Raw genomic sequence first — 27,944 nt, forward strand, 5'->3', positions numbered from 1 at the left:
CCCACTTCATATGATCCAACTTCATATCCTCTCTTTCCCAACCCCAACAAAACCCAATTTCCCTTCCCCTCCTCCATTCAAAAGAAGAACACATAACCCAAGTTTGGGATTGAGATACGGAAGTTTGGTCACTTATCCAACCAGGGAGAAATGTGGACGGTAAAAAAGTAAATAACCACCTTTGGTTAATCACTAATCCAACCAAGAATAGTAGTACATTGGACGCAAAATAACTTGATTTGGGGACCTAATTGCAAATTCAATTGTTTGAAGGTCTATTCAAAATATTAAAGAATATTAAAGGTTTGAGGACCATTATTAAAAACCCAATAGTATAATATCCATTGCCTATTCTTATCCTAGGATAATATAATTTTTGTGAGAAAAAGTGGTCAAATTTCTACAGGTGTCAGCAACTTGCAAACACTTATGATTCTTTCCTTTCCCTTCTATAAAGCAAAGGTAATATAGCCTGGTCTTGAAGTTAGCACCTCCCAATAAAACAACAACATCCCTTTATCACTGACCTGTAACTCATGTTTACATTTCTTGTAACTTAGAAACTTGCTTTCCTTGTCATTTTATTTTTAATTGAATTAGTGGAAATTCACGAGAGAGATTCAAAGGAGAACATAACAGAAGAAAGAGGACAATCAAAGGCCTCTTCTATAGGACAAGTTCAAGACCCGCAATGCTTTATGGATTAAAATTTCCGACATAGAGATTGGCGGTAGGGTCTCAGATACGGAGAGAGACATATAACTAAGAGTTCATGAAGCATTGCCACAAGTATTGAGAAAGACAATTAGAGCTCAATACAGGGAGACATACAGTAAGGTATCCGCATGGAGACACATAGTAGGGTCTTAAATATGAAAAAAATAGTAGCTTTTTAACTATAGAGACAGACAATTGGAAAAATGTTGAACTAAAAATAAATCAGCAATAGTAGATAAAAGAAACCCAGATAAAAGAAACCCGAACATGTAGAATTTTGAGCAATGCGACCTGGATTAGCTGCCCACCACACAAGATGGAGGGATTCTGAAACAGTTTTCTCCCCTGGTTATACTATTTTCATGTCTTTTTTCTTTTTACTGTTCTTTTTCTTTTTTTTCTTTTGCCTTTTTTTCTTTTTTTTTCCATGTTTCCTTTTCTGAAGTATGATACCTGATCAGACGTAAAATGGGTTTCCACAAAAAGAGAGGAGAGGTTGTCAGAAGTCTTGATGACAATTCAATAAGGACCTAGCGATGAGTAACGGCAATTCTGACCACAATCTGCTTGTTGGACAACAGCGGCAGAGGGAACGAAGTTTTACAACCTTCAATAAGAGAAAACAGCTGAGATTACATTTTAACCTCATTACAGTGAGGGACTTCCCTTCTTATTTCAACGAAAGCAGAGCCCAAATTGTTGGCTCCTCATATTTTCCTCAAAATCAAGTAGATATGTGCTCAAAATCTGGTAGCATGACTTTATAAAACCTAACTTGCTTCTCTCTTGACCATAACATGGACCAAGAGCTTGATGGGGGCAGGGCCTCAGCATCTAAGTAGATGATTCCACCATCAGTCCCTCTACAAACTGGAAATAAAGTCCTGGTTTTCTCCACCAAGAAAGGGTCCCAAGAGATTGGATTCTGTTAATGCAAAGCTGGAGGTCCTCAGAGATCTCTCTACTGCTTAGTTTGGTTTCTTTAGATAGGGGGAAAATAGAAACAATGGAAGAGAGAGAGAGAGAGAGAGAGAGAGAGAGAGAGAGAGAGAGAGAGAGAGAGAGAGAGAGAGAGAAAGGAAGAGAGAAGAGGATTGTGAGAAGATGAAGTAGCTGCCAGGGGGAGGTCCAGAGATACAGAGATAATACTTTGAGCCGGCAATCCCCATTAATAAGTACAAGGTTTAGTCTAAAAAAAAAGAGGCTTGTTAGTACTAAAGCTTTTGCTCTGACACCATGCTATGATGGACAATGAAATACAGTGCATGTTATGATGGAAAAACATGTCTGCTCAAATAACTTTGGGGCCCATAAAAGTCCAAGGTCACAGTAGATACGGGCATTGTCATATCAGATAGATATCTAAGAAGTGTGTTGGAGATGTGTATCATGAGTAATTTAAGAATTTGCATAAATATTCATTGCTACAATCAAGCACAAACTGATATAAAGGTCAAAACAGAACTATAAACCATTTGCATATCCTACAAAATTCAAAGAGAAAGGAGGAAACCTCATACTGATGATTCATAGCAGCCTCTGTAAGGTGAAAAGCTTCTCTGAGGACATCTGAAGCATTGCACAGAGCAACAACCTTCTCTCTTTTTTCAGTTTTTGATAAAATGTCAGCAATGTTCTGAGGCAGCATCCTGTAAATGAAATTGAATGTTCTCAATATCAGTGTTTCCGAGAAGGGTTTCGAGAATATAATCATATGAAGTATGATTAGCACCAATGACGCCTACAGATGAGGAGAAAACAGGATATAAACACAGTCAATTAAATTACAGAGGAGAAAGAGACTGAGGACATCCTAACAAACAAGAAAAAACTATCTGGATTAAACTAAATTACACATCACGAATAATGAAAAATCGAAAGAAAAAGGGAGCTGGACAGTTTAAGAATACTCAAATAACAAAGCTAAATTGCTGCAGTGTTGAACAACCTGGATACTCCACCGAATTTGCAGCAGAATTAACTAAAAGGAAATAAATAAGATCCTAATTCTAAGACCATTATGCTAAGCCATGTGGTGGTGCACAATATGTAGAGGGAAAAAAGAGTGTCCCAGATAGTTACTCGTAGTTGTGTCGACGATGGCATGATTTTACAGCCTAAAAGTTACCTAGACGATAATGAACTTGTCTCATGCTGCAGGAACTATAGGCTTCAAATTCCGCCGTGTTTACTTTTATTTTTATATGCATTAAGATGACATATGTATGTCTCTCTCGCAAGCAAGGGTGCAAATGAAACAGATATGAATGTCCTAAAACACTCCCGTCTAGACTGCCTACGCTCCTGCCTAGGCCTAGGCGGCACCTAGGCCGCCCACCTAGATCTTGGTAGCGCCTAGGGGAGTGGAGACTGCTTACGCAGACTACACTGCTTAGATCGTGGTCATGCTTTCCTCTATTGCTGCATCCACGTTCTCTAATCTCCTTCGAACTCCTCCAGCCATCTCCACCGACCACGAACGCCTCCTCCGACCTTCAGTAAAAGCTCCTCCACCACCACTTAAACAAAAAAGTAGAAAATAAAAATCATCCTAGGTCTAGCGCGTAGGCGTTAGGTGCCAACGCGCTAGGCACCAATTTGGCACCTAGCAGTGCCTAGAGATTTTGATAACATTGATTGTAATTAAAAATAAAAAAAGAAAATACCTAGGCCACTCCTAGGCTCTGCCTAGGCTCTAGGTGCCGAATCTGACACTTAGGTTGCCTAGCGCTTTCTGTAATCTTGATATGATACTTATTTTATTCATATTTGCTTACTAATTATAGGGTTCGGTAAGAAAATTCATACTCCATATCTGTCAAAAAAAAACACAGATACGAACTATATACGAGGAAATATAACGGACACAATGGATATGAGAAAAACATATAATATTGGAAAATTAGATAAGATCATGTGATACAAGAGATGATTAAGTATAACAAATTTCTCAAGTGAGTCCATTAACATGTTTGTTTGAAATACTTGGAAAGCAAGATTAGATCTCTAGATTATCAAAATTGAACTCATAGATTAATCTAATACTTAAAAACATTTTAATTGTATCATCATTATATATATTTGTATATTTGGATCTGGATATTTTACTTATCTATCTGTATCCGTATCCATGTCCTACCGAGTAGTATCCATATTTGTATCCAACCAGATACGGATATATCCACAGATATCCATACCGGCTTTGCATATCGACCGCAAGTATTGAATCTCAAAACTACTTTAACTTGCCTAATGGTATTAACATCAAACAAAGGGGAAAATACTGACTTGCAAGCGGTTTCAGCAGCTGCGGCACCACCGTGACCATCAAAAATGCCAAAGAGTCCAAACTGCATTCAAATATTTTGATTAGAATAAAATTTTACAGAAGGAGCATAGAACTTGGTTTCATAGAAACCTGTTCAACATCAGGAAGAGGGCACTGGTAATAGCACATGTCTTCCATGGGAAGCTGCTTTCCACCACGACGCATAGCCATTGGATCAGACGCCACACCAACCCCAAAAGGGGTCCTGTGTTCTGCATGTTGAGAGATATGAACCTGCAAATACATTACTCAAGCTGAATTTGAACTAAAGAATTAAGATATACTGACAACTTCAAGCTAACGCATGATATTTATATACCAACTTATAATAAGACTTGAAAAGGCAAGAAAAATAAGACATAAGTGCGAAGCTTTGTTCCAAGAATCTTTCATCTGCCACTGCAACTTCTCTGCCAAAAGAAATTCTACTAAGAGAAACATCCAGTGCTATACAACATCACTTCGGTATTTCAGCTTTTCATTCATAACTCAGGTATTTATTCCTCCTTCCTAGGCCTTAAACACAGATATGACCACCCCTCTTTTCAGGGTGTCACCAATTGATGGAGTTCAGGGCCCAAGTAGGGATGCTTGAGCCCATTGACTTCGAAGAGTCTTTTGAATATTATATATGAAGAACTATTAATTCAGCTCAATCAATCACTTTAGTCCTGGCCTCCAACATAAAAGTAAGCATACAAGTAATTACAAACGCATAGAAGTAATTACTACCACAGTTACATTTTCTATGTTTTTTCAAGATCCAACACCCCATATTTGTCAACTTGCAGGATCACTTGAGATCTTGGTATTTGTTGAATATCATGCTTGCCACATCATTACCCAAAAACCATAAACTTAACCTTCTGGGAAAGTAGCTGTCTCATATGATACCAGAGCACCAGGTTCAAGAGTTTCTAGGTTCAAACCTCAGGATTGGTATTCAAATATGTTTATATCCTCATTAATCATGACTTTTCATGAGAATTGTATTTATGTTTGAGGCTTTTTCAAGTAATCCCAAATGCCTAAAAGAGATGCCATCCTAACTGTTATCGTGTTTGAATTAATTATTAGCTTTACCACCAATTAGCTTAAGGAATACAATATTTGCATATTCTCTTGCACCGTGTTATAGGTGGCATATCTCTGTCCATGCTACACCAGATTAGTACTTTCCATTGCTACCTACATGTCCTTGACCGTCACTAGTAACTTCACTAACTTGTATGTTCATCTTCTCATCTACATTCCTCTCAAGATAAGCAAGCACAATCCACATGGTTACAAATAAATTCTCATGGGATATCGTTACTGTGATGCTACTTTAGATCTCACTGCTTGTTTTCACATTCCTCCCTCAACACGAGGCATTCACCATCTTTACTACTTTATAGTAACTACTAATCAATCATGTAGACCAGATGAATCCTCCCAATTGCTCTTTAGCATTAGAATCTATTTATTCAACTTTATGACAACTACGAGTGCATCAAGTAGCATGTAGGAAGAAGCAGGTAATTCTACATGGCAAGCGTTCTGCTTCGTGTTTGTGTTGTAATCAGGCTGGGAATCTGTCAAGCTCCCAAGTAAGAATTAAGAAATAAGTGTAATTTAGTTGCCCATGTGTTTTTAAGGAACCAACAGTTCACCTCAAGCAGAAAGGCAACATGGCATGTACAGAAACCTAAAAATGCTTGCCACATACTTATAAAACTAACTGCATACACCCAGCATTCTGCTATAACTGAAATCATCCAAATAGTGGACAAGGAACTGACTAATGTAGAAACAGTAACACGTTCACCTAGCAAGTGAAATTGCAAAACAAATAGCCATTTTGAAATAAACTTCAAGACAATCTGAACAAGCTCAGATCGCATGATAAGTTCGACAAGCAATTTACATGATGAAGTATGGATCAACCATGAACAGCTGCATATATTAGACTTTTAATAATTCCAAAAAATTGCATGATTGATAGCAACAACTGTGAATGGAAGAAAAAAGATTTTTGATTAATTAATAGTAGAATACAAGAATACAGAAATTAAACAACATTCATAGTGCCTTTATCTCATCCTATAAGGGCTATGTCAAAGGATTTCCCCCCATTTTTCCAGAATGAATCCCCTAAGGGCCTGTTAACTGAGAAACTCAACAATATAAAGTATATCACCATGCTCACCAATATTTTTGATGAAGTGCCAAGGGTTATAATGTCTCCGTTTCTGATCTCAATAGGATCACTCCAATGCCTGAAGTTTGAATCTTGATGGTGAATTGCCCGAGAATTCAGAAATGTCCCATTTAAGCTACCCATGTCCACTATCTCCCATTTTGACTTCTGTTACCAATGTAAGAAATACTTTCCAACTAAGTGCACAAAGGAATAAGAAACAAATAAGATAAGGCATGGTAAATGCTTTACATTAACCACATTAGTTGAAAATTAAAAGAAAATGGAACACTGGAAAACCAGCACGTGATACATTTTTGCTACTGTTATATATGTGAACAATTTTCACAAATATTTCTTTATTTGTTTCCATTACATGTCAGTTTCTAGTGTCATAAGGGAAATCAGATCAGTAATCGAAACAAGATTCATACTGAAAGCTTGATCTGAGCGAAACATGTCTTTAGATCTACACTTTGGCATCCCCTAAAAGCAAGCAGATAAAAAAAAGATCAAGAAAAAAAGGGCTAAAGTAGGGAACTACAAGATGTTTGTATGTGGAAACGTCAAAACATGCACATGTTGCAACGTAGGAGTTCACTGACACTTTTGGAAATACATACCACCATCCAAATAGGTGGTTGTTGATTGTGATCTACACATTCCAAAAACCATGGGAATAAATAATGAAGTACCAAGGAAAAATTCCTAGCCTATATATGTTATACTCACAAATTGAGGGCTTACGGAAGTGAAAAACTTATTAGTTCTTTTTTGCTAGATCCAATAGATTGAAGTTTCTACACCGCATCAATTTTTGTCTGAATAAGTCTAGGGTATCTTAGATAACAGTATTCAATTTGAATCATGTATTTAGACAGCCCTTCATGAATTTTACTAGGTGCATGTAAAAACTTAAAACTAACAGAAAATGAAAACTCTTTAATTACGACTATGGTCATTCTATTATCCAAAAGGGCTACCCATACTAAGGTTTTAAATATCGGATATCAGGGATATAATGGATGGCCAAAATTCATATAGGATTGTGGATATTAGGGAAATATTGGGGATATGTAGTAAAAATCAGAGTATCAAATCGGATGATGTGCATATATAATATAATTTCCTAAATTGTAATCTAAACATACTTCATGAAATCTAAGCATACAAAAATATAAATAATATATGTTTAGTATCACTAACCAATTATAGAAACTTAGTCAGGGAGAAAAGCCTACTAGAATTTGCTAAAACACTTCAGAGGACTAGAATTTTCACTAAAAGACATTATAGAAATTTTGTAGAACTATATTTTTTTGTGACAAGCCATATAAGAGGTTATATAGGTCAACATATCGGCTGATATATCAGCCATGATGGGGATATATCACCCAAAAATTATCAAAAAATGGTAAAGGATATTACAACCATATTGCTTTGCGGCAAGCCAAAACAAGCCTTATAGAAGGATATATCGACCGATATATAGGATATATCGAGGATATTTAAAACAATGGCTCATACGCATGCATATACATACACATCCTTATCCATATATCCATGTAGGTACACTTACCTAACACATATATATATATGTACATATAAACATACATATCAATGTGTATGTAAGTTTGTATACATGCATACCCGTGTATGTACTTATCGTGTGTATGTAAATATATGTAATTGTGTGTGGCAATGTGGTATGAATGTGTGTGCATATTTCTGTGTATGTCAGTGGGTGAATGTGGAGAGAGAGAGAAAGAATGCTGACTTAATGTTATTTATTAGCATAAACTATCTATGACCATAATCTCAAAGATTTCTGCTTCACTCTACCCATATATCAAGTGCCAAGAGATCAATGATTTAGAAAGAAATAATATTGCTTAACTTTCACCCACACTGATCCATGATAAAACATGTTGAAAGTCATTGAATTTTTACTTCCATATAGATTATGCCTAGTAGATGATGTTCAACAATTTTCAATCAATGTGAAACTATTGGTATCGTGGAAAGTTCCATAAATACTAAATGCTCTCAGGAGAGGGAGGGAGAAGGGAGGGGGGTCCTCTGAGCAATGTTAGGCAGCAAATCCTTCTCATAAATTTGACAGTAGGAACCTTCTTCAAAATCTACTTCATCCAAATCGATCTACATTGTTCAAACTTCAAAGTGCCTAACAAATTAATAGTCAATTGTTTTAAAGTTTCTTACTATGCATCAAGTGGCTAAAAAACAGAACCACCCTTAATAATGGGTTATATAATTTAAACTTATAACACTTGACACATTAAAATTTTAGGTTCTTTTGATATTAGTCCCTCAAATCCTTTGAGCGCGTTGAGATAAATCACTCTATTACTTTTTCAGTCTAAAATACTAACCATGGTTAGGTTAGTAGAAAGCCATGGTTGTATAATTACAAAATCACCCTTCTTTAAGCGCTGGTTAACCCCCCCCCCCCGCTCTCATTTCCCCTTTCATCATATTCGCCCTGAAAATTAGAAACCTCATCTACAAAGTTACTTGAACGTAGAGCATGATTCGAAAGCTTAAACATGTTTTGGGGTAAGAATAAGTTGATGGAGATGACTTCTTGAGGAGACATTTGGAGTTTTTGTATATTTTGCTAGAGAAGGTAGCCATTACTTTCATGGGTTAGCTGAAAGGGGTAGTTGTTGGGGAGATGAATGCTTAAATGGGTTTGGGTTTGGAATTTTTAAATAGATTAGGATGTTATTGGGTTAATTTAACGTGTTTGGGGCTCAGGTTCATAAGGGTGGAGAGAGAATGTTGGGGAAGAAGATGAGTGAAATGGGTTTTAGGTTTTAAATTTTTAATTAAACGGGTCTGAATTTGGCGGTTCTTCACGGTACAAGTTTAAAAAGGTTGTGAGTTTGGGTATGTGAACTGGGGGGTATACCTGTCCAAGCAACAAAAAAGGTTAAAGAAAACAGAATATTCCATGACCATTTTAATAGTTTGACACCAACTAACTAGAGGGACTAATATCAACAAATTAAGATGATTTTGGGAACTAATATCAAAATACAAAAGATTTCAGGGACTAATGCCAAACCCCAAAATTTTGAACTATGTTGTACTTACTCTAAGAATAAATGATGATATCGATAATATAAATGACCAAAAACACTTATATTACATAGATCTCTTCAATTGTTTTTGGACCTTCAGGGTCCTAATTTATTTTCTTGTTGATTTTTATTTTTTTAAGTTACTTATGAAATTTGTACATGTAAAGCACATGTATTTTACTAGTATACACATGATGCATGAAGATTATCATTTAAAGGATTGAAACTTCATTTGGTTCTTCTATGCTTAATGAAGAAACCACCTTTTATTTTGGTTTCAGTATCAGTGAGTTTGAACAGGAAGGATTTGCTTGCAAAACCTTTTAGGCTTTTAATAGGAAAGGCTTAACATCCTCCCACTTCCATCACACAGACACGATTAAAATATGTATGATTAGATTTAAGCTTGCATCTAGAATCCCCTTCGTCATGGATTATAGGATTTGAGTTCATATCTTATTGATTAAGATCCCTTCTGTCCTCATGCCCCAATCCAAAAAAAATGAAAAATCACCACCAGCAAAAAAGAAAAGAAAAAGGAAAACCCACCCCTCAAACATGCACATACAAATAATTGTGGGTTTCTTTCCCAACATTCCTTCCCCTAATGTGTTCTTGCAGGAGCAGATCATGCATGCACAAAAGAAGAAATGAATGCACAAGGAAGCTGCAACATGCTTACATTCACATTCCAATTTATGAGAGCATGCTTTCCTGAAACTTCAGAGTCCTTTACTACAAAGTTGCTCGGAAGAACCCTTCCGATAATCACTGGAAGCATAGAAGTGTTTGTTGACAACCGGGAACAACAAACACCATAAGCAGGACCAGCTATGACCTCAAGGTTCAGGCTGCTTCCTGCACTTCAAAAATATTGGACGATATGATTCATAAAATAAGTAATATTATGCAGAAAGGGTTAATTTATACAATAATCAAAATATGATGGAAGGAAAGAGAATACGTAGAGCTCCGACACTCTTGGCCTTTATTGCCGAAAAATGAGCTCTGCCCTTGCCACCAAAAGATGGAAGATCACTAGCAGTATATCCCTTTCGAACATGTTTTGCTTCCTCAACTGGCCTACTTGATACTGAAGCACGCTTAAGTGTCTGACTAACTTGCTGACTATCTGCTGTCTCAGAAACCACATCCAATATCAAGCTATCTCCTGAAATGACAAGAAACAGAAGGTTGTAATCAATAAACTATATAATATGATAGGTGTCAGTGACAGAAACAATTTAACGTGAACTGAGAGAATACCTTGATTGACATAACAGTCAGTTTGAAACCTCTCATTACTTGCAACCCCATATGTTGTTTGTGAAGTGATATTTTCATCAATTTGAATGCTAGATTCCTGATCAGAAACTTTTGCCAAATCATAGCTTTGTCCTGAGACATCAGCCGAAGTTTCAGAAAAAAAAGGTCTTTCAATATCATCAGTCTGCAAAGGGTAGCAACCAGTAAATATCATAATGTTATATATAATTAAAAAATAACGCCACACCAGGTATATATATTTAAAATAAAACATGGTAAGTTATGCGTAGTAAAAGAAATATGACGATTGGTCCATGAACAGTGAAGTTATGTTGATATGTAGGCTAATGCGTTACTGTCATGAAAAACATATTCACTATAGGTCCTTACTGTCCATATCAGTTTGTCGTTTTCAAAAAAGTAAATTAAAGATGAGTAATTCCTAAGGTAAACTATATTCATGTGTTCACTGCAAAATGCAGTTAAATGAAATAAAGCAAAAGCATCTCAATGCACCAACATATTTGCAAGCAAATGAACCAAGATGTCTAATACTATACCACAAAAGCCAGGCGGAAAATTTATTCACAAGTTTGCCACTGAACGGCTTCCCTACATCCACCTGCTTTTGTATCGATAATCATCTTTCAAGCCCCAAGATCTGGCACCTGATGCACGGCACAAATATGCAGAAGGAAAATGGAGAAAGGTGTCTCCAAAAATTCTGGTTTTGCTTTGGCATAAATGTCTGTGTCATTCATGGCAACTACACATGTTCAATGTACCTTTCTTTTGTATAAAACAAAACCTTTTAGTTTTTAGTTAGCAATGTTGACATTCAAATTATAAAAAAAAAAGAAACCAGACCTGTGTATTTCTAAATTCCACTGAAAACAGTCAAGCACAGTAAGAATTACCCACTGCTTACTAGCATTTTAAGGAATATTCTAGATCAAGTGATCAAATATATAAGTTCTATTGGACAGACCATTATGACATGTAACAACTACTAAGCTTTCAAATAACTATAACGATGTCCATGATACTTCAAGTAACTATTCTTGTTGATACAACAAGTTCTTCTCTAGGACGTAAACTTGCAACTATCATTTCTCTTTTGTTCTTAGATCTACCTATTTGTCTCTACAAAATCTTCAAGTAACAATCCTTATGGATACAACCAGTTCTTCTGCAGGACATATACTTGCTCTAATTATTTTTGCTTTTGCTAGAATCTACATAGTTGTCTCTACAAAATCTTCATATCTGCCAAGTCATCTATGTTACCAAAATGAATTTCTCCTGTCATGAATCATGTATTATTTTCATATTTTATATGGGTCTTATAGGAGCTGAATAATTTACATAATTTCAAAGTTGCGCTAATTCCTTCTCACTTGCATCCACATCCTTCAAAATCTCACAAAACCCTCTAACAAATAACGCCTACTCAAACTGAAAAAAAAATCTAGAAAAACATCCGATTTAGTACCTTTCTTACATCATCACGTGACCCATGTCTTTCCTAAGTCAGTTAAAAAAGCTAAGCACAAAAAGAGTTCGCCTCAGCCTATTAGCATTCTATGGCGTACCTTACATCAGCTAAATAAACACTGTTGCAAACACAATTATGGCATGTAATAACTAATATGCTTCCTAGAATTGTAGAAATCGCAAACCATGTCACTTCAAGTAACAATTCATATTGACACAACCTGTTCTTCCTGTGGATTTTACTTGCACTTCTTGGGAACGTCAGCAATAACAATGGCGATTCAAGATAACATTTCGCTGATTTCGTTCACCTAGATCCCCTCTGCATTTGCTGTAGTGCACGGATTCTATCATCCATAACATAAGTCGTTCTCCTATGATCTATCAGATTACTTGTTGCTAGCATTCATCATATGCTTGATTATTCACATGCTCCTCTAGTTGAACTATGTGTAAAAGATATGGTTATGCTTACATCAGCTACATAAATCTGTGGGAAATAACATCACGGCATGAAATAACTACTGAGCTTCCTAGAAATACAGAAATCAACAGCCATGTTACTTCAAGCGACAATCCATATTGATACAAACAGTTCCTCTGTAGGATTGAAACCTGCGATGATACTGACAATAGAAAGCTAATCCTTCCATACATCTCCTACCTAAATCTGCCCTGCCTTCTTGTAGTGTACAGGGCTTTTAGCATTCAGCAAGGTAAATCGTTCACCCTGCAGTGTGTTTTTCTATGGTTTTGTAGCTGATAAGCATTCATATGCAACGGGTCATGCGTAAAAGATACAGTCAAGCAAATGAAACTCCCCTTGTCAAGAATCAAGAATGACATTTCCTACATTTATCTAACATGGGTTTCCACAGCGGCTAAACATTTCGACATAAATTCGAAATCTTGCCCTAATTTCTTCTCATTTGGCATTCGCATCCATCAAACCCTCAACAAATTTTATAACGAACACCACATACCCAAATGCGGAAGCCTCAAGATCAAGCTTTTCGCATAGAATGGGTTAATCCTGGCGGTGGCAGACGGTTAGCGCAAGAGTGCGGCGATAGGGGAGGCGGCGGTGATGAGCGCCATCCGGCGCCAGACGAAGATGACGGAGGAGGGAGGAGGAGGAGGAAGGGCAGGAGGGACATTAGGAGGAGGAGGGGCCCACAAGGCTCGCTGCCATTGACCTCAGCCATTAGCGACGATTGCTGATCTCGCGGAGGGACCAGCTGGTTTCTTCAATCGGTGCCCTCGATTTTCTGAGTTGAAGAGAGAGAGAGCAGATGGAGGCGAGAATTAGGCTGCGTGCTCTGAAATGGTCGCCGATCTCAATTTTATTTATCTATTTGTTTATTATTTACTTATTTTTATTTATTTATTTATTTATTTTTAAGATCATTCTCCTTCCCGTTTTTTAAGCATTTGTATATTCCATTGTTATATATTTAGATCCACTGGACCTAAGCATAGGATGAGCTTCGGGCCTGTCAAAAGACATGGCCAGCCCAATAAGCGCCTCTCAAAAACACACGCGGTTGCAAGCTACCTTCGACGTCTGTGATTTGCAAAACTCGTGAACCGTTCGAACGAATTCAATCCTTTGTGCTAATATTTTTTTTAGTTGTTTGTACTGGTTTTTCTTTCTTTTTTTTTTTCAGAAAGTGATAATAGTACTTTATGGCCTACACTGCTCTTGTACTATAACTAAACAAACAATGATAGGGGCACACCCTCTACCACACTCCCAACCACACCACCTCTCTTGCTACAGTGCACGAGGCCCACATGAGATTTTAATTTTTAAAATATCATGTGGGCCATGTGCACTGTAGCAAAAGAGGTGGTGTGGTTGGGAGTGTGGTAAAGGGTGTGCCCTTAGTGCCTCTCTAACTAAACAAGCGTATGACTCTTTTCTTGAAAATTATAAAGAAAAATTATGAGTCATTATAAGACCCGTTTATACTACCCACACTGATTTTATACCATTTGTGCTAACTTAAAATTAAATTGATAGCGGAGTTGTGTTTCCTGCTATTATGATCTTTATAGAGGACTATATGAACAATTTTCTTTTCTTCTCTTCTTTTCCCCTTTTTTTTCTTTTGTTGGTGGGTACACGTGTAATATGTAGCACGTTGGGCAACAAACTCTGCACTTACTAGTACAATTTGAGAGTTTGTTATTGATCAAACAAGATATATTGCATGAATATAGTTCTCCTCGAACAAAGTTCTAAGATATTTCTAAATCATATACAAGTCCAAAAGCTAATCTTATTTTTGAAATTCTAAAAACCTCAAAAGCACAGTGGCACACACCCAAAAAATAATAAATAAATAAATAAAATGAATGAGGGTTTGGTTCACTCTTGAATTAGAAGTCTATAACAAACATGGTAGAATAAATTTCTTATTTCTATAGTTGACAAATCAAAATTTGACTTTAATAAATATGAATAATAACATCACTTTCCGTGTACTATACACAAAATTAATTTTTATAGCCTCTATCTTGCTATTCTCCAATATAAATTTAAGCAAAGTCAGGGTAGGAAATATCACTAGAGAATAAAATAAAACATGTTATCTTGGACATTTTGATTCCTTTCTCATATCTGCCAGGTAATTCTCCATGTTGTTCTTTTCCCACAAACACTTATGAACAACATCATCCTTCATCTGGTCATCTGTAATGAAGAGGAGACATCAAATACATTCACAAAGTCATGATTACGACATAAAAGATTTTAGATTTATAGTGTGAACATTAAAGGTATACACACTACACATTCAATATGATCAAGGCATAAAGTGTACGCTGGGATATTTTTGACAGCCATATATCTCTTTCTTTTTTTTTTTTTGAGGTAAAAAACAGAGCAAGAAGCCATGTTCATGTATTTTTAACCGAAAAACGAGAAAATATGCTATTACAAAAAATACGGATAGCGCAGAATCAAAAGAAGATTTAGTCGGTTGGGAGCGGACCTTGTTGTCACCAACCAAACTAAATCTGCCATGTTTCCACCCATCCATATGAAAGAAGACCTGAAGACCATAAAATAAAAAGAAAAGAAGAAAAAACAGGGCTAGCCAAACAAAAGAGAGGGTTGGCCAGATAGAAGAGTTATCATAAGTATGTTACAAAATCAGTTCCAAAAGAGCAAAAGAGAAGCTGCATACTTTCCGAGACCAGATCAAACAGAAAGATTGCCCCCTCACTTCATCAATAGTTCCAAGTTTAACGAACATCTTAAAACCTAGCTCAATGGCAGCTCTGTGCATAGGGCCTTCTGCTACTGGAAGCATGTCCATAACAGGGTGTATTGAGCAACATTAGCAGCTATAATATGACTAGGAATAAAAGACTGATTGAAAATAATCTTGTTCCTGTTAATCCAAATCCACCGGCAACAGCAATGGAGGATGACCTTCCAAATAGAGTTGATACTTGGGTTACTGATGAAATCACGGTGAGCAAAGATGAGTGGACCAATCCCCTACGGCCAGTTACCAGACTGGACATTAGGAATGAGGAGATCCCAAACAGATCTAGTGAACTAGCAGGAGTTGAAGAGGTGGTCATGTGATTCTAGTTCAGAACTACACAGAGGGCAAACAGGGTCTCCAGTCCATCCTTTCTTGAATAAAACATCCTTAGTATTAAGTTTGTGGTAGCTCAATGACCAGAAAAAAAAATCTTAACCTTGAGAAGAACATGAGTTTTTCAGATGAAGTTAAAAAGATGGAAAGAAATACCTCCGGAGTTGAGAATATTATAGAAGGACTTAACTGAGAACTTGCTTGAAGGGTGATGGGGCCATTGTAAGCTGTCTCTGATGGATACTACAGGAGGGATGGGGGACTCAAGTTTAAGATAAAGCTCTTCAATACAGTTTCTATCATCAGTGGATATGCCTCTTCTAATAATGGGGTGCCACTTCCAGGAGTTATTAATAAAAGCACCTTGGAAAAAAGTGGAAGGGGAGTTAGCAAAAGCTAACTGATACACACTGGGGAAGAGACTGCAAAGGGAGTTATCCCCCAACCATTTGTCCTGCCAAAATCTACAAAGTTTGTCATCTCTAAGCTTCCACCAAACTAATTGGAAAAAGGATTCATGAATAGAGAATAAATCCTTAATCAGTTTAGATGCTGAAACTCTATGGGGATAAGAAATAGGATTAGAGCCATTAACAGAGTATATAGACATAATCACTTTACTGATATATGAGTCCTTGTCAAGGATCTTCCAAATCTATTTAGCAAGTAAAGCAAGATTAAAGGAGAGTAGGTTAATAACTCCTAACCCCTCTTCGTTCTTAGCTTTACAGACAATACCCCATTTAATCAAACTTTTAGATTTAGAGGAATGTTGGTAGGAGCCCCAAAGAAAGTTTCTTCTAATTTTATTAATAACCTTGAGAAGGCAGCTAGGAAGTTTAAAGAAGGACATATAGTATAAGGGCAGAGAGGATAAAACTGAATTAACAAGAGTGATCCTGCCTCCGATGGACAAAGACTTTTTCCTAGAGGGCTAACTTTTTGGAGAAAGAATTAAGGAGAGGTTGTCATTCCCTTCTGGACAATGAGCCTTTTTTAAGGGAGAGGCCAAGATAGATGAAGGGAAGAGACCCAATGGAACAGTTAAGGCTATTAGCCAGATGGACTCCCCGGCTAGGGACTTTGCTGAGGTAATAGAGAGTGGTTTTGGAAGGGTTGACGTTCAGGCCAGAGATACTACCAAACATAAGCAGGATAGATTTAAGGGTATGGATGTCCCTATGCTCAGCTTTATAGAAAATAAGGGTATCATTTGCAAACTGAATGGACCTAATAAAATTAAGTTCACCTTTGAGGTTGAGATAAAAAAGGTCACCAACTTGGAAACTAGCAGAGATCATCTTGTTTTGGACGTCCACAATTAATAGAAAAAGTATAGGAGAGAGGGGATCCTCCTGTCTAAGACAACGATGACATTGAAAGAAACAGGAAGGAGAACCATTGACAAGGACTGCTGACTTAGAGGAGGATAGAATGAGGGAAATCCAAAGGCACCATTGGGGGCTAAAGCCTCTGGCTTGAAGTAGGGAGAGAAAGAAGCTCTAGTCAACACAATCAAAAGCTTTGAAAAAATCCACCTTGATGGTACATAGTTCTTTTTTCCCCAGAGGAGCAGTTATTGATCATTTCATGGGCAAGGAGGATAGAGTCAAGAGAAGATTTACCATTTTGAAAGGCAGATTGAGACTGATCCACCAAGGATGAGAGGCTTAAGCTGGTTGGCTAGAATCTTAGTAAAAATCTTAATAGAACTATTAATAAGGCTAATGGGTCTATAGTCAGAAGGAGTACTGGCCCCTTCCTTCTTGGGGATGAGATAAATGAAGGAGTAATTGATGAAATGAAGAGGATTTGCATCATGATAAAGAGATTGGATAAAAGATGTAACATCATTGTGAATGACAGGCCAAAAGTTCTGAAAAAATAAGATTAGGAGGCCATCTGATGCGGCATAAACATGTACAAAAAATGTTGCAAGTGCACAATCGTGTCAATTTATAGTATAAAAAGTTATCGATCCCACGAGGAATGTGTTTTGTAGGAGAAAATATAAATCGGTTCTTATGTTGTGTGTGTGACAAATAGGAGTAAAGAATAAGTGTGATTGTGAAGAGATAATGAGAGTAAAAGTGATAGTGTGTAAATCGGCACAAAATGTAAGTGAGAGTAGATGTGACAAAGAATGAATGATTTTCACAAGGAGAAAAAGAAAGATGAATAAAATCAAGAATCAAAAAGAAAAATCAAGAATAAAAAGAAAATTCAAGAAAGTAAAGATGGTGAATTCAATTAAAGATATGGGTAATCTAGAATTGAATCCACTTCTTAGAAAAAGGTGATTCCCTAGAGGGTTCTAGCCTAAAGACGAATCAAAAAAAATGAACAAAAAGGAAAACTAAACCCAAGAGGGTTCTAGCCTTAAGGTAAATAGTGTAAGAAAATAAAATAGTGATTCCCTAAAGGGTTCTAGCCTAAAGGCGAATGAAAGAAAATAAAAATAAACAAAAAGAAAAACTAAACCCAAGAGGGTTCTAGCATCAAGGTGAATAGTGCAAGAAATTAAAATCTAACTATAAAATAAATTAAAAAAATCTAAACTACAAAATAAATTGCAAGAATTAAATGTAAGAAAATAAATCTACTCTATAAGCATGAAATAAATCTAAAGCAAGAGGGTTCTAGCTTCTTGGCTATTTAACAAGAAAATAAAATCTAACTACAAGCATAGAAATAAATCTAGACTAATAAGCAATAAAAAAATAAAAGAGAAAAATAAAAGAAATACAAATCTCCAAATAATTCTTCATCTCCATCTTCATCATCCAACAAAGAGAAGAAATATTTAAAGTAGTGAAAAAATTATTTTATTAATTATAACAAAAGTTACAAATTTAGAAGGCCTTCTTAATTAAGAGTGGTCCTCCTCTCCAAATAGAGTTATAAAAATTTTCACATCTCTAACCCCTCACTCTCTACCCCTATTTATAGTAAACATCTGTGAATGAGAGCCCTTGGATCGAAATCTTATCCAAATACCATGAATTTCAGTCTTAGATTCGTAACTGCCTGCTGATGGTATCGATACCAGCATCGATAGGGGTATCGATGTTGGCATCGATACTGGCATCGATGCTGGCATCGATGTGCACCCTTTTCTGGTTGCTGTCCGAGAATTCCTCTTGTATTTGGCTTTGGGTTTTTGGCTCTTGGGCTTTTGGGCTTCACACTTGTTTTCTTCATTAAATCAATGGGCTTTTGTTGAGATATGGGATTTTTGAGATTTATTCTTCATTAACCTGTAATTAAAGATAAAAACAATTATTAGTGGTATATTTATTCATATAAAATAGATAATGAGGGTATAAAATTATAATAAAATATGATTATCAAATACCCTCACACATAAACTTTTACTAGTCCTCTAGCAAAGAAAGAAAAATCCTAACTCACTTTCGCAGGAATCGCGATTGTATTTAGCACATATAACAAGTCTTTAAACCCCTAGGTTATCCTAGTGGATGAGTTATAGTCTCGTGAGGGTTTGCAGTGAATATACCCACAAAATTCGATCATCTTGCCAAATTAAAGAAGTTAGTAAAAAAACTAAATTTACTTGATAATTGAGGCTAGTTATTACTCAAGAAAATATTTTTATATGTAATTCTAAGGTAAATTTCCTAGAAAATCTTCTCATTATAGCAATACAAAACCAAGCCAAACTTAGAAATTTAATTTAAAAGTTTAAAAAAAAACATGCTAACTCTTTGTTTAAAATAATATTCAAGTTGTTTGATCTAAAATATTTTCCAAGACCATATATACAAATATAACTATATATATAAAACATTTATTAGTATTTTTATTTTTTTATTTTTTTATATTATTTTTTTATATTATTTTTTAACTCTTTCTTTTTTGATGATTTTTTTCTACTTTAACGGGCTTTCTAAGCGATCATTTAAAGAGTTTTGGGCCAATGGATCCCAACCCAATTGGGCTTAGGTCATTAAGTATGAAAATACTATTTAGGCTTAATTACTCGGTCTGCTTCGGTTTTATAAGATAGAATCACCTTGAATTCAAGTGTTTTTTTTCCTTTCTTTCTTTCTCTTTTTTTCTTTTGGTGCCCATTTTTCGCACTCTTCTTTTGTAATTTTTTTATATGTATATGTATATATATTCTGAAAAATATGTAAGTCAAGATACTTTAAAAAATTATTTTTAACTCTAAGCTAAGCATGCATAAATTATATTATTTTAAATAAAAATCTAAGTTAAGGCTTAAGTAAAGTATACTATTTTGAAAATTATTTCTTAAGAAAATTATTTAGAGTTATCATTAAAGGTAAACTTGAGTAAATAACAAACTAGAGATTAAAAAATTTAAAATTTATCAAATAAATAAATTATTACATAACTCTATCAATTTGGCAAGTGATGATATTTTTATAATATTTTTTAAGAAAAGGAAAAAAATGATAAAATGCAACTAAAAATGTAAAATAAAGAGAAAAAATAACTAATTCCAACCCTTACACCTAAATTTTGCATTATCCTTAATGCAAACTCTATGATGCATAAAGTAAAGCAGATAAGAAGTAAAGTACTTATATTTGATCAGTTGATAAAAATCTGCAATTACCTTTGGTTTGGGAATGATAGAATCAAAATTTTATTCTTCTTTTTTTTCTTTTTTTCACTTTTTTTCCTTATTTTTACAATTGAACAAGAAACTCTAAAATAAGAGAAGATTTTATTATGCTAAAATAAATAAAATAAACAATGTAGAATAAAATATTCAACATGAAGAGCTCATGTTCTACATTGAATCCTACCTTATTGCTAAAAATTCTTCCCCGGGATTTAAACAAATTCAAAATGATATAATTAATATTATGCTGAAATTCCAAGCATATCAGAGTGTTCAATAATTCTTGTGGCAATGGAAGGTAGATATTATTGGTGTCATGCGTTTTGAACTTAGATTCTTGATTTATGAATGTTTGTTTTCTAACAACCAAATTTTCTTTAACAATTTCCTCAACCCCATGATTCATGGTTGATGTGTAAAAATTTGGTTGTTGCTTAATTTCTAAAAATCTTAGTTCATCAAGAAAAGAGTTCTTCAAAATTTAGTTCAAAGCAGCAATTGTTTAACACAGTTTCCTTATTTTGACAAACCTGATCTGTTTCTCCTAATATTTTCAGCTCCTCACCAAAAATTTCCTTAAAACATAGATCTGACTTTTCTTCTTCTTCCCCTGGTCTTTCCTGAATTGAGTTATCAAAAGGAGAATGAATTGGAATAAGAATTTGGCTTAAAAGTATTCTTTCCTGATTATCGACCTGTTTTCCTGACTGTAGTGCATTCATTTGAGTGTCATTAGGATTGACCACGGGTTGACTCAGAATTTCTCCTTCCTCTCCTTCACTTATGGCACTAGCTAGTTGATCAATGTGAGTTTCTAATCTAGCTATGGCTTGAATGTTAGAGTTAAGTATGAGTTCGGTTGATTGCATAAAGGAGTTCATCGTGTAGGATGTTTGAGTTAACATATCTGTGGCTAGTGTGGAGGCCTTAATTATGATTTCAAAACATTTTTCCAAAATATTAAGACGTTCATCATGATCTATATCAAGAGGAGTGTGAGTTACAACTTGATGATGAGGAGACTGATTTTGATGTGACAGACCAGGTTGTTGAAATTATGGACGAGAATTGAAAGGAACGGTATTTCTCCTAGGAAAATGTTGGGTCGAAGAGGGAGTGAAGTTTTAAGTTCCAGAGTGGTTTCCTTGATTTCATGCAATGTTTGTGTAACTTGCCCAATCTGGGTTGTAGGTTAGAAAAAATGGATCATTCACCGAATACTGAAATGGGCTCTCTACAAACTCCCGAGCTTCATTGGGGATTTCAATCCTATTGGGATAACATAAATTTTGAAAAACATGTGGATTAGCCATTTGTTCAAAATGAATTTGTCAATGTGTATTATCCCTAATCCACGTTTTGCATGCACCAAAAACAATTTCTTTTTATACTTTTTTAAAGAAAAAATAAAAGTTAGTTTTTTTTTGAAGAAAAGGAAAAACAAATAAAAAACAATCACTTTTTAATCATGCTAACTCTAGGGTTAAGCCTAACTCAGCTAGACCAGCTCCTAACCAAAAATTCCTTAAGTGAAAAGATAAAAGTTTTACTCAGTTAGTTAGCCAGGTAAGGATAGGAATAAAGGTTGATCAGAGATCGATTAAGTATCTTGTTCCTTGCAGAGCGCTTTACGCAACCCTTAAACCTTGCCTTAGACACCAACTAATCCAAGAAAACTTAAACCGGTTCACCTAAAGACTCTTTGTTCCTTATTGAGCTCGATTCCTTATGGCCAACGTCTAATGAGTTTTATTAGGCTTGGATTGTGTAGTGAGAAATTTGTGATTTTTGGGCTAAGGAAAGGGTGATGAAATCCCTCACCTTATCTTGATTATAGGGTTTTGCCCTTAAAAATATTTTCAAGTGTGTGCCAAACCAAGATGCTCAAATCACTTTAGTTAATTCCTACTAACTATATGAAATGCAACCATAGGAATTAAAAGAGACTAAAAAGGATGGTAAAAAGAAAATCTTTTTTTTAAGGTTAACAATCAGACAAATGAGAAGGGAGAAAATTATTTAGATTTATTATCTTGTTAGTCAATGTCAAAGTGGAGGGTGAATTTTATTATGGCCAACAAAAATAAAATCTTTTTTTAGATCCTAATTGTCACTAATTGTGAGAAACTAGCTAAAGATGTGGAATTGAAAATATTAGGAAAAAGACTTACCACAAGCGAATCTCCAAATCCTTAATCTCTAATCATTGATCTTTAATCTCCAAGTAGTTTTTTCACAAGAAACATACAAGTTAAAGAACCAAAATAATTAAAACCAACTTAAGCACCCTCCCCGGCAACGGCGCCAAAAACTTGATGCAGCATAAACATGTACAAAAAATGTTATAAGTGCACAACCGTGTCAAGTTATAGTATAAAAAGTTATCGATCCTACGATGAAGGCGTTTTGTAGGAGAAAATATAAATCGGTTCTTATGTTGTGTGCGTGACAAATAGGAGTGAAGAATAAGTGTGATTGTGGAGAGATAATGAGAGTGAAAGTGATAGTGTGTAAATCAGCATAAAATGTAAGTGAGAGTAGATGTGATAAAGAATGAATGATTTTCACAAGGAGAAAAAGAAAGATGAATAGAGAGTAGATGTGATAAAGAATGAATGATTTTCACAAGGAGAAAAAGAAAGATGAATAAAATCAAGAATCGAAAAGAAAAATCAAGAATAAAAAAGAAAATTCAAGAAAGTAAAGATGGCGAATTCAATTAAAGATATGGGTAATCTAGAATTAAATCCACTTCTTAGAAAAAAGATGATTCCCTAGAGGGTTCTAGCCTAAAGGCAAATCAAAGAAAATGAAAATGAACAAAAAAAAAACTAAACCCAAGAGGGTTCTAGCCTCAAGGTGAATAGTATAAGAAAATAAAATAGCGATTCCCTAGAGGGTTCTAGCCTAAAGGCGAATGAAAGAAAATAAAAATAAACAAAAAGAAAAACTAAACCCAAGATGGTTCTAGCCTCAAGGTAAATAGTACAAGAAATTAAAATCTAACTATAAAATAAATTAAAAAAATCTAAACTACAAAATAAATTACAAGAATTAAATGTAAGAAAATAAATCTACTCTATAAGCATGAAAAAATTACAAGAATTAAATGTAAGAAAATAAATCTACTCTATAAGCATGAAATAAATCTAAGGCAAGAGGGTTCTAAAGAGGGTTCTAGCCTCTTGGCTATTTAACAAGAAAATAAAATCTAACTACAAGCATAGAAATAAATCTAGACTAATAAGCAATAAAAAAAAATTAAAGAGAAAAATAAAAAAAATGCAAACCTCCAAATAATTCTTCATCTCCATCTTCATCATCTAACAAAGAGAAGAAATATTTAAAGTGATGAAAAAAATTATTTTATTAATTGTAACAAAAGTTATAAATTTGGAAGACTAATAAGCAATAAAAAAAGAAATAAAAGAGAAAAATAAAAAAAATACAAACCTCCAAATAATTCTTCATCTCTATCTTTATCATCTAACAAAGAGAAGAAATATTTAAAGTGATAAAAAAAATTATTTTATTAATTGTAACAAAAGTTACAAATTTGGAAGGCCTTCTCAATTAAGAGTAACTCTCCTCTCTAAATGGAGTTACAAAAATTTTCACACCTCTAACCCCTCACTCTCTACCCCTATTTATAGTAAACATCCATGAATGAGAGCCCTTGGATCGAAATCTTATCCAAATACCACGAATTTCAGCCTTAGATTCGTAACTACCTGCTGATGGTATCGATACCAGCATCGATAGGGATATCGATGCTAGCATCGATGTGCACCCCTTTCTGGTTACTGTCCGAGAATTCCTCTTGTATTTGGTTTTAGGTTTTTGGCTCTTGGGCTTTTGGGCTTCACAATTATTTTCTTCATTAAATCAATGGGCTTTTGTTGAGATATGGAATTTTTGATATTTATTCTTCATTAACCTGCAATTAAAGATAAAAATAATTATTAATGGTATATTTATTCATATAAAATAGATAATAAGGATATAAAATTGTAATAAAATATGATTATCACCACTCTAGACCAGGGGATTTGTCTGGGTGCAGACCAAAAAACAGCCTGTTTAATTAATCTCTTCCTTAGAAAAAGGTTCATCCAAAGCAGAAAGATCAACAAGATTTGAAAGGTCAAGAAGATTCCAATTTATGTTGAGTCTAGATGCAAGTTGTTCACTGAAAATGTTGGTGAAAAAGGCTAAGAAGACCTGTTTGATGTCAGATTCTGATGAGAGGATAATGTGATCTTGGATGAGATAATGAATGAAGTTGATCCTCCTACGATGGGAAGCAATTCTATGGAAAAAAAAGTTGTGTTGTTATCATCCTCTTTAAGCCACTGAATCCTAGACCGCTGCTTCTAATGAATCTCTTCCTCTTTACCTAAGGAGAACATTAAATTTCCAAGCTCTACTCTAGAAAGAAGTTCCGATTCGGAAAGGGGTCTGGATTCTTCAAGACAATTAAGGAGATGCAAGTCATGAGAAGCCTTGGATTTGGACAAAAATTAATTGCTAAGGACATTCATTTTCCACCATTTGATTCTTCTTCTGATGAGTTTAATCTTGAGAGGTAGAGGTGCTGGGAAGTCTCCTTGAGAAGAGAAAGAAGACCAGCAAGACTCAATGAGGGAGAGAAAGGATTGGTGAGAGAGCCAAGATTTCTCCAGTCTGAAAACCCTAGATGGGAGAGGTCCACCAGAGTCTAAAATAATAGGACAATGATTAGAGCATGGCGAAATGTAAGCAAATTGAACCAGAATGGGGAAATGAGATTCAAAATCTTAGGTAAGCAGAAACCTGTCCAACCTACCAAGAACTGGATTGGCTCTGAAGTTAGACCATGTGAACTTCCTGCCACTAAGAGGGAGATCAATAGCATGGATGGAATCAATGAGATGATTGAAAGAAGAGATCTCCCTAATGGAGCCAGTTCTACCACTTGTCTCGTCCAGACTTAAGGTCATATTAAAATCACCAAAAACCACCCAAGGCAAAGATGAAGATTGATGAATTCTAGCAAGTTCCTACCAACATACCTCTCTATCTTCTCTATCATGAGGGGCATATACATAAGTGGCTGCAAACGCCCGGTTTGTTGGTTTATGGATAAGGAAGACAGTGATAGAAAATATACCAATATAGGAAGCTGTATACTCAAAATTTGACTCTTTCCACCCTAAGAGAATACCTCCTCTAGAATCTGAGGCATCTAACACAGACCAAGAAAAAGAACTACTATTCCCCAGACTATTGAGGGTTCTAGGTGTTTTCGTTAAAAGTTGGTTTCATTGTGGAATTTATTATATCTTCGGTCGATTACAACAAATTCAAAAGAAATGGTCTTTTTATAAGACTTCTCTTACACAACAAAATGAAAATTATAACTTTTTAGAAACATACGCAAGATCGTTGTTTGAATCGCTGCTTACGTGGGATATTTGCCTGTGCCGGGGGTGCGTTAACCCGTGGACCACCAAATCACGGATTCTGATTGAATCGTGAGGGGTTTAGTGATTCTTCCTTCATTTATCGAAGTAGGAATTTGAAGTGAAGATCTTATCAAAGTAAGACGATCACTCTTCTTAAGATCAAGTCAAAGCTCGAATCTCAAGGAATTGCCAGAAGCTCAAGTACTCTGCTCTGTCTGCTCCCAAAATGCCCATCGATCAGCCCCCTTCAAAAATCGTCTCAGGGGGGTATTTATAGCCCCTGGCCAAATAGTGCTTCCGAGACAGTGTTTGCTGTCTCGGCGGCCGAGATAGCAAAGACTGTCTCGGAAAACTCCAAACTGCCTAATGGCTTCATAATAACTACCTTCCCACGTTCAAACTTGGTTCGCCCTGCGAGACAGTCAATACTGTCTCGCCCTGCGAGACAGTCAATACTGTCTCGCACGGCGAGACAGTCTATACTGACACTGTCTCAATTCTTTCGAGACAGTGTAAGGTCATCTTTTGTGCTCTTTGGATGACCTCCTCATTGTCTTGAGCTGTGTTTGGATATCTTTCAGTATTTTTTGACGCCTACAGATACCCCCTCCAAAGTATTCTAGACTCATTCTTTTATAGAGGAGTCTGGGATACTTTGGATAAGATAGATTTTACTTACAATCCCTTTAATGCTTGGTTGAGTAGATCGTGTAGAAGGATCCATAAAATGGCTTCGGCTCTTGATCTCTTCATCCTTTAGCCTATTCAGTTCTTTGTAGAATAGCTAATACTCTTCCGGTACTGTGTTTATCGCTCGACCGTTATCGAGATCTTGAATCGAAGCTGGTATCTCTTTGACTTTTATCACCAAATTGATACTTGTATGTCCCTCGAGAGTTTGTCAGGTTATCCTTAAGAATATTCAGAATAATATTCTCCAGAAACTGCCTGTCGAATGTAGAAAAACAGTTTAGACTCGTGTACCTATTGGAGTATCATGGTCTCTTTTTTGTTGGTAGAGATGAACCCGATGATGGAAAAGAAAATTTTTTATATTCTCTCTCCTGGTCTCTTTTTTGTTGGTAGAGATAAACCCAATGATGGAGAGGAAGAATTTTATATTCTATCTCCTGGTCTCTTGTTTGTTGGTAGAGATGAACCCGAAATCGGAGAGGAAGAATTTTATATTCTATCTCCTGATCTCTTGTTTGTTGGTAGAGATAAATTTTTTGTTGGTAGAGATGAACCCGAAATCGGAGAGGAAGAATTTTATATTCTAATCTCCTGGTGCAAAGGAAACTCAAAGTGGGATCTCCACTTAGAGAATCTGGACGGGTTTGAATAATCCTAACTGTCGTAAGGTTTGATTATTTAACTAAAAGTGGACCTCTCGTTCATGGAATGAATCGAGAAGAGATTTTGGTTGTGGTCCTAACTATAGTAAGGTTTGACCAAGTGGGAGTTTGATACGATCCTAACTGTTTAAAGGTTTGATCGTTCAATTTGTGGACCTCTCGTTCATGGAAGGAATCGAGAGAGGATTTTGGCTTTGGTCCTAACTGTAGGAAGGTTTGACCAAGCGGGTGTTTTGAGACGATCTTAACTGTAGGAAGGTTTGATCGCTCGATTTGTGGACCTCTTGTTCACGGAAAGAATCAAGAGGGGCTTTTGGTTTTGGTCCTAACTGTTTAAAGGTTTGACCATGTGGGAGTTTGAGACGATCCTAACTGTTTAAAGGTTTGATTGCTCAATTTGTGGACCTCTCATTCATGGAACGAATCGAGAGGGGATTTTGGCTTTGGTCCTAACTGTTTAAAGGTTTGACCAAATGGGGACTTGAGACGATCCTAACTGTTTAAAGGTTTGATCGTTCAATTTATGGACCTCTCGTTCATGAAAGGAATCGAGAGGGGATTTTGGCTTTAGTCCTAACTGTTTAAAGGTTTGACCAAATAGGAGTTTTGAGACGATCCTAACTGTTTAAAGGTTTGATCGTTTAATTTGTGGACCTCTCGTTCATGGAAGGAATCGAGAGGGGATTTTGGCTTTGGTCCTAACTGTTTAAAGGTTTGACCAAGCGGGTGTTTTGAGACGATCCTATATGTTTAAAGGTTTGATCGTTCAATTTGTGAACCTCTTGTTCATGGAAGGAATCGAGAGAAGATTTTAACTTTGGTCCTAACTGTTTA

General features: G+C 35.6%; 1 protein-coding gene across 1 annotated transcript in view; it reads right to left on the minus strand.

Annotated features, from left to right (window-relative positions):
• The window catches only part of LOC109830720 (protein phosphatase 2C 70), a 15,239-nt gene extending 4,160 nt beyond the window's left edge, over nt 1-11,079 (minus strand). The window contains exons 1-7 of the mRNA XM_020398081.1: nt 10,595-11,079; nt 10,293-10,499; nt 10,011-10,186; nt 6,234-6,392; nt 4,136-4,279; nt 4,006-4,067; nt 2,231-2,366 (exon numbers count right to left, since the gene is read on the minus strand). Of these exons, the coding sequence (XP_020253670.1) occupies nt 2,231-2,366; nt 4,006-4,067; nt 4,136-4,279; nt 6,234-6,392; nt 10,011-10,186; nt 10,293-10,499; nt 10,595-10,868 (1,158 nt within the window). The 5' untranslated portion in view covers nt 10,869-11,079. The remainder of the gene's footprint in view (nt 1-2,230; nt 2,367-4,005; nt 4,068-4,135; nt 4,280-6,233; nt 6,393-10,010; nt 10,187-10,292; nt 10,500-10,594) is intronic.

Source organism: Asparagus officinalis, chromosome 2 (assembly GCF_001876935.1).
Source record: "Asparagus officinalis chromosome 2, Aspof.V1, whole genome shotgun sequence".
Lineage (NCBI taxonomy): Eukaryota > Viridiplantae > Streptophyta > Magnoliopsida > Asparagales > Asparagaceae > Asparagus > Asparagus officinalis.